General features: G+C 33.1%; 2 protein-coding genes across 2 annotated transcripts; both read left to right on the top strand.

The window, feature by feature from the left end:
• Positions 1-1,077: 1,077 nt before the first annotated feature.
• Positions 1,078-3,261, top strand: LOC145575937 (uncharacterized). The gene is made up of 4 exons (XM_081633726.1): positions 1,078-1,294; positions 2,242-2,312; positions 2,408-2,494; positions 2,586-3,261. The coding sequence occupies exons 1-4, from the start codon at positions 1,171-1,173 to the stop codon at positions 2,850-2,852; spliced, it is 549 nt and encodes a 182-aa protein (XP_081489852.1). The 5' UTR covers positions 1,078-1,170; the 3' UTR covers positions 2,853-3,261.
• Positions 3,262-4,318: 1,057 nt separating this feature from the next.
• LOC145575936 (10 kDa chaperonin, mitochondrial-like) lies at positions 4,319-6,950 on the top strand. The gene is made up of 3 exons (XM_081633725.1): positions 4,319-4,529; positions 5,046-5,185; positions 6,697-6,950. The coding sequence occupies exons 1-3, from the start codon at positions 4,425-4,427 to the stop codon at positions 6,743-6,745; spliced, it is 294 nt and encodes a 97-aa protein (XP_081489851.1). The 5' UTR covers positions 4,319-4,424; the 3' UTR covers positions 6,746-6,950.
• Positions 6,951-7,461: the final 511 nt, after the last annotated feature.

Here is a 7,461-nt window from a genome sequence, read left to right as displayed (position 1 = left end):
GTTTATTTCAACAAATCTAAAGTTAAGTTTAATTTTTATTTTTATTTTTTTTTTTTTTTTTTAAAAAAAAAGGTTTTAATGCAACTTGATAGTATAGATGATTATTTTCTAATTACAATTAAGGGGTTGTTCAGTTCAGCTTCAATCAGTTCTGTTTAGTTCAGTTCAGTATTTTCTTCTCTCATAATATATTCATTTCAACTATATTCAATTCAGTTCAGTTCAGCTCCAATCAGTTTAGTTCAGCTCAGTTCAATAAATGTGAACAAACTCTAATGTGTGTCTATCTAGATTATGGAACAAGGCTACGAATTCACTTCGATTTGAATCTCCATTTAATTCTTCCTCTATTTCTCACAATATTAATTTGTTCATTGTTTTTTCTTTCTAAATTCAGCCTGAATCTACTCCCTTCATGTTTTAATAAGTGCTACAGTTTGATTTTTTTTCACAATTCACATAATAATTTTGACTTGATTAATTTACTAATATATAAAAAAAAAACAAATGTTATTGTATAATACATTGTTAGCTTCGTTATAATGTATATTTTCATAACATCAATTTTCCTATAATTTTACTAACATATAATTAAATAAGTTAATGGTCAAAGTCGTGTCTCGACATACGTGTTTGGTCAAGCTGTAACACTTATTAAAACACGGAGGGTGTATACATAAAAAAAAATGGTATAGATTTAGTAATTTAGGACAAAAACACGCGTATATCGGTGTTATTAATGTTTATTTATTCTCAAATTTTCCTTTTATAGCTTTTTTTTATAATTGAAAATTTTCTATTTTTTATATTATTTTGTCTTGAGTAAATTTTTTTTTTTTTTACCGAGTTATATAAGAAAATAATTTATATTTTTAGCTTGAAATCGCTCAAATGAAGAAAACATACAAAAACAAAAAAAAAAACTTCAAAAAGAAAAAAAAAGAAAAAAGAAAAAAAAATTAAAAAAAAAAAAAAAAAAAAAAAACCGAATTTCCAGTATACCCCTGATACTAACCCAAAATTCCAAAACAAAGAAGCCTAAAACCCTCGTCTTCCTTCGTAAAACTTGATTCATTGTTTTTCAGGTTATATGTAATTAATTTCTCCTTATTCATTCTTTTTAGGGTTTAAATTTGATTTTTGCGTTAACAGTTTGATTGAAATTGCAAGATGAAAATGCGGGAAAATAAGGGAGGTGCGAAAGCAGAAACCGGAAGCTCTTCCAGAAGTGGTTTGGAATTAAATGGCAAACCATTGGATTTTCGCTCTATTATGAAGGAAGTTGAACTTCTTGGTAAACTCCCCTCTTTTTTCTTTCAATTTTTGTTGTTATAAATGCTAAGAATAAGTTATATTCTTAGGTATTGAATTTAAAGATTTCAATTGTGTTATTGTTTGCTTAATTATATGGCATTTGGGTTTGAATTTGGGGTAAAGTTTACAACTTTTGATGCTAATATTGGGAAGTGAGACTATTGGGGGGACTGCGATTGTACGATAGAAATTGCAGAATTTGGGAAGAGAGACTATTGGGGGACTGCAATTGTAGCTTTAGTGGTACGATACAACCTGTTGTACAATAGAAATCGCCCAAGGGAATAGTGGAAGTGCAACCAATAGAGTCCTTTTCCTCGATTGAGTTCCAATTAGACTTCAATTTTAACCAACAAAGAGCCTAAGTTATTTACATCCTTAAGAAATTGAAATTGAATTCCCACATTGGCTAACATTCTAACAAGATTGTTTCATACGAGTTTTCATGGTCTCTAATACTTGTCTTAATCACCAATTTCATATTCCTGATATTCATAAGTAATTGATATTGTAAAATTTTCCATTGAGAAGAATCTAACAAGATCCCACATGATTGATTACTTTATTTTTTATACGAGTACTCAGTAGATTAGTGGGATTTGTGATCAGATTTTTTTGTTTGATCCCAAAATATGCTAGGAAGCAATCTTCAAGAGACGAAGGGAGTACCAACCAATACCTTATATTTTTGCATTTGGATGATTGATATTATTCTGCTTGGGTAATGAAGTAGTTTGTCTCTAGTTTGCTGTGTCTCCAAATAGAATTTTAGGGGATGGGTGATGCAGGATGCAGTATACGTGCTTCTTACAGACTTCTTTACTGCTGCGAATTTTAGCTTCTGTTTTTATCTATGGTTACGTGATATGATTGCAAGCTTTTCTCCAATGTATTGCTGGTGATTAATTAAACTTTATGTCGTTTCAGGATCCTCTGATATGACATGGAAAGAGAGGAAGGATTTGCAGAATAAGAAGGTTGTTTCATTGGGTGGAAAGGTAGGCACTGTTGACATACCTTATGTTTGGATTTTGATCTGAAAATTTTGATTGAATCTGCTGATTAACAAACATTTTGAATTTATGTGTTCAAGGCTCCCAAGACACAGAGACTACCACTAAGTGTAGCACGGCCAATGATGAAGAATCAAAAGAAAAAAGAAGAGAAGATGTTGCAACAGGTGGTGATTTCAGAGATGGGACTTTAAATTGTTTGAAACTTGATATATTCTGAATGTAAAGTTGAAACTTGCTGATAAAAACTTTTTGCAGGAGTTACTCCTCGGACATTGTGGGGAAAGCCTTATCAAAAGGACCAAAAAACCTGAAGAGAAGCGCAGACCTGAAGATGGAGTGCTGAGATCCAGTGAAGGACGTTTCCGAAATGGAGTTCTTGATGTCAAACATTTATTAAAATCCGCCCCACCTCCAAAGAATGATGATCATGGTCCTCCTATGCCTAGCAAAGGGAGGAAAAAGAAGGGTGGCAAAAGAAAGGGTGGCAAAAAGAAAGGTGGTGGTGGGAAAAAGCGCCACTAAGAAGATTATTGAGTGGAAATAAACCTCAAGGGCAAAAGTTATAAGTAATGCTTTGTACAATAGAAGCAGCTAAAGCATACTCGAATGAGAAACTGAGAAAAGATATCCTCACATGCTCAGAAATCTATGTATACTGTCACACTGTGAGTAGCATTATCAACGCGTTGCTCAGTATTTTCATCTACGGCTGTTTTAGAGGTTGTAACTTGTAAGCCAGTGCTGATCAGATCATCAACTCAGTTGTTTATTGCTCAATCATGGCATCATGCTTGCTTTTTGTAAGTTGATGTGTAGGATTGTGGATGATAATGTCGTGATTGGAAATTTTGTCAAACAACACTATTAACCCCTACAAAATTGAATCCCTCCAATAGTCCAATTTTGCCTATTCAATTCTTGGAGTATATGAGGATTAGCGTATATACTTCATACTATTTGTGTTTATGATCTCACTTAGCTTCATTTATATTTGTTCAATTGTTTCATTGTATGAGTTACAGTAGTTTATAAAAGAAAAAAAAAAAAAAAAACATTTGGAAGTTATCCTATACTAGCACTTGAAGTCTAGAAGTGACAAATTGACAATCAAATCTTTTGACAAAACACAAAGTATTGTTCGCCCTTTGCCCCTTTCTAATGCAACGAAGAATAATCGTGATGGTTGTCTAGTAGTCTTTGTTATTGCTGGCACTAAGTATGGCAATCAATTCACTTGTAAGTTGTAACGAGTTTTTTGATTCAGATTGATTTTATATTTTTATAAAATCAGTCAACATTATTCATATGAACTTTGTTATTGGCTCTAAGGGGTGTCCCGTGTACATGGTCAAGGCCGTTATAGTTTTGGCCATTACCCAAATTAAACTATATTTGGCATGGTATGCTAAGTAATTTAAAAACAATTTAATATGACTTTGAAAAGTCAACTTGGTGACTGAAATCATCTCTTGCACTTCTTGACACGGTATACAACATAATTCCGATATAGCCATAGAATTAAAACGTACATTCTCGGTACTTTATAAACATATTGGTATACCTGTTATCTTTGTAAACCAACTACTACAACACTGAGAGACATCTCTCACATTCAACTTAATTTTGGAAAAATTTTCTAAAATTGACCCTAAAAATGTGAATCATAGCCTTTAATTTGATATGTTTTTTCTTTCAAAGTGACATTGTATTCAATGACAAACAAATCCCCCTTTATTAACTCCTAATTACATTATATGACTCTCGAAAATTACCCGAGTCCCGATAGCTAACTTTCAGAGAACATTTGCTTAACAACATATGAAGTACAAAATTTTTAGTTATACAACTAATGCAAGTGTTACAAAAGTAGTTACAGGGTAGTTTAGTAGAAGTAGTAACCAAACCATAAATCTTAGATAAACCCTAAAAATCAAGATCTATTTAGAAGGTTCTAGTTGCTTTGCCTTGCTTCTAGCGAAGACCAGTGCTCAATTATAATAAACCTCACGGTGTCAAAACCCTTGATTTCTACTTCTAAACCCCAATTTTCTCTCTCCTCCATTTTTTCTTGGTAATTTGCAGACTTTGAGAAAGATGGCAAAGCGGCTTATTCCCACTTTCAATCGCATTTTGATTGAGAAAATTACTGCTCCCGCCAAAACTAATACTGGAATTTTGCTCCCAGAATCTTCTAGCAAGGTCTGATTAAATCCCTTTGTTTACTATTTATTAAATTTGTAAGCTGTTTTTTTCGTTGATTATAGTGTGTAAGTTGAATTCTAATCTGGGTTAGTTGCATTTTTACATAAATTTTGTTGCTTTGATCTAATCATGAACTATATATTTTATAAATCTATGATATCGGTTAATTAGCTGTTTTTTTCGTTGATTATAGTGTATATACTGAAATCAAATCTGGGTTAGTTGCATTTTTGCATTGAGTTTGTTGCTTTTGATCTAATTATAAATGCCCCAAACTATGTATTATATGAATCTGTGATATTGGTTAATTGCATTTTTGTTTATCAATATTTCTCAATGAATGCGGCTAATATTTTGGTTGCAAATGCCAAAATTGTATTTTTTTTTTTTAATGTACAAGTATTAGCTTTGGAGGGTAATAGGGTTTTGATGAATTCTATAATATATGCGGTCAATACTACTGTATAATCTAGTTTGCTTAAAATTGGATTGCTTTTGGTTATTTTGATGCAGCTCAACTCTGGGAAAGTAATTGCCGTGGGCCCTGGGAGTCGTACCGGTGATGGGAAACTAATCCCCGTGAGTGTGAAGGAGGGAGATACTGTTCTATTGCCTGAATATGGTGGCTCTGAATTTAAGCTTGAAGATAAGACGTGAGTTCTGTTTTATGCTATATCTATTAGTGTACCTTGGAAGCTAAATTATGAGTAATTTGTGATTGATTTTGTTCTGGAATCAACTCTGTTCTTTAAAATTTTCAAATGTGCTTCTAAATAGTGTGAAATTTGAAATTGCTGTCAAAGGATCTGGAATTTATTACTGAGTTTAATCATTGCAAGATACAGTATTACCTTGACAAACTTAATTGCTGCTAAACCGAAGAAATGATGACCAATTTTGGAATGGTAGTGTTTTGTTAGAAGAATTAACTAGTGATATCATTCTTCCTACACTATATGGTTTACATGTAGTTTAGGGGTTTCATATGGATTTTCAATTGTAGAGTCTTGTAGTATTGTACAGCAAGCATGTTGGGTTAGTGCACTTTAGGAGAGATTTCGATTTTTTTTCTTACGGTGTTGTTACTGGTAAAGTAGTAAAGGTATGGATTTTGATGCTGCTCAACCGTGCTTCAATGAGTCAAAAAGCTCCCGTCTTTACAGTAGATAGTTGTGAGTGGCTCAAAGTTTGAACTATACCTAATCATGTTTTTATCCAGTATTATACCTAATCCAACCTATATAGAAAAATTAGTTATGGACTTGTGGTGGTATATCATATAATTATGGTAATATTTTGGGTGATGTACTTCAATAAACCATGGTGGTATTAGTATATTGCAACAAACTGTGACTTATTGGGGCCTGATTTTTCATTGATCAACTGTTGATGCATATAGAAAAACCTAGCCAAAATGACATTAACATTTGAATTGGAATAGAGGTTGGTGTTTTAGAAAAATTTACTGGCAATTTATTGCTTCCCCATTTGATCTGCACCATTCTTGTAGTAATGTAATGGTGTCCTGGGGTTCAAGGATGTCATTTGTAGTTAACGTCATGAAGCCGTGTAGAAATTATACAGCACCCATGCTAGGGAAGTGTGCTGTATGGGATGCTGGTGCTGTTAAATTACCCTTCGTTGAGTCTAAAGGCCCCTATCCTTCCAACGCATTATATTTGCATTGGTGTTAAGGATACTTGGTGAAATACTTTAGTAGTTGCTAAACAGTCTAATAATGGAGGAGTAAGTAGGCGTGGTGGTATCTTGTATGGTTATGAATCCTTATGAGTTGTGATGGCATATGCTGTACATGGAATTATTGTGGTGGTGATTTTTTAGCAGTTATACTTCACTTTAATGGCTGTGGTGGACCAATTATTAGTATATCAGATGATTGTAAGTTTCTAATTGTTGGGATATACAAGTACAACGTTTATTAATACTTGGGGATTGTATTTTCATTGCTATAATTTGACTTGGAATGTTGAGGCATGTTGTCTGCCACTGTTTGTGAGTTAATACTTTGTATGTTTTAGTTCATGTGTGATATAATGCATATCTTAATACAAATGTTGAGTATCATGCGTGTGATTATATTCAGGGATGAGAAATGTATAATTATTTATGGTTGTAACTGTTCTTGCTTGTGCTCCTCTTGCAGATATCATCTGTACCGGGAAGATGACATTCTTGGAACTCTACATGATTGATTGTGATTCAGTACGGCTTTCTGGCCATTTTTAGGAGCTTCCCCCACCCCAAAAAAATTGATAATAATAATATAAAACCCCAGAAAGGGGTCGTAGAGGTCAATTGACGAAGTAGAAATACTCTCCTTTTGTAACAATACCAGAACCAAAAGTGGTGATTAAATTGCAAATTTTGGAAACATTTTCATGTTATTATTAATTTGATCATTTCTGATCACTGTTATGGAATTAGTATGTATGGTTTGGTTTCGCCTTTTGCTTGTTGATCATAGCAATATATTCTTGAAGTTAGAGATGCAGGGATTCTTGTGAAGGGAATGGCTTGAGCTCCATGACTTGTAGGTCTTAGCAGCCTTCACCAAAATAAGTGGTGTCTTAACAGATTTCATTATTCGTGATCTATTTGATTAATTGTAAATTTCCTCAAGTATAATCAACATCAAATATTCAATGCGAGATTATCGCCTTCGTCCAATCCCTTAAGCTTGGACAAAGCTCTAATCAAGCAGCAGAGAGGAGTGCTGTGGAGTGTATTGACTAATGTCTAGCCTATTGATGTTGATAAATCATGCAAGGTTGCATCAGTGATATACAGGCAAAGCCTTTATTTCAGTGGCTAAAAACTTTATTTTTTCCAAGTTTATGACTTATCACATTTTTGTCAATGTGTATATTTATAGCGTTAAGTACTCCTAGTTTGGTTGATCATGCAAGTC

Source organism: Chenopodium album, chromosome 13 (genome assembly GCF_948465745.1).
Source record: "Chenopodium album chromosome 13, dcCheAlbu1.1, whole genome shotgun sequence".
Lineage (NCBI taxonomy): Eukaryota > Viridiplantae > Streptophyta > Magnoliopsida > Caryophyllales > Amaranthaceae > Chenopodium > Chenopodium album.
Note: the sequence above shows the minus strand (reverse complement) of the source record. Positions and strands in the feature narration are given on the sequence as shown.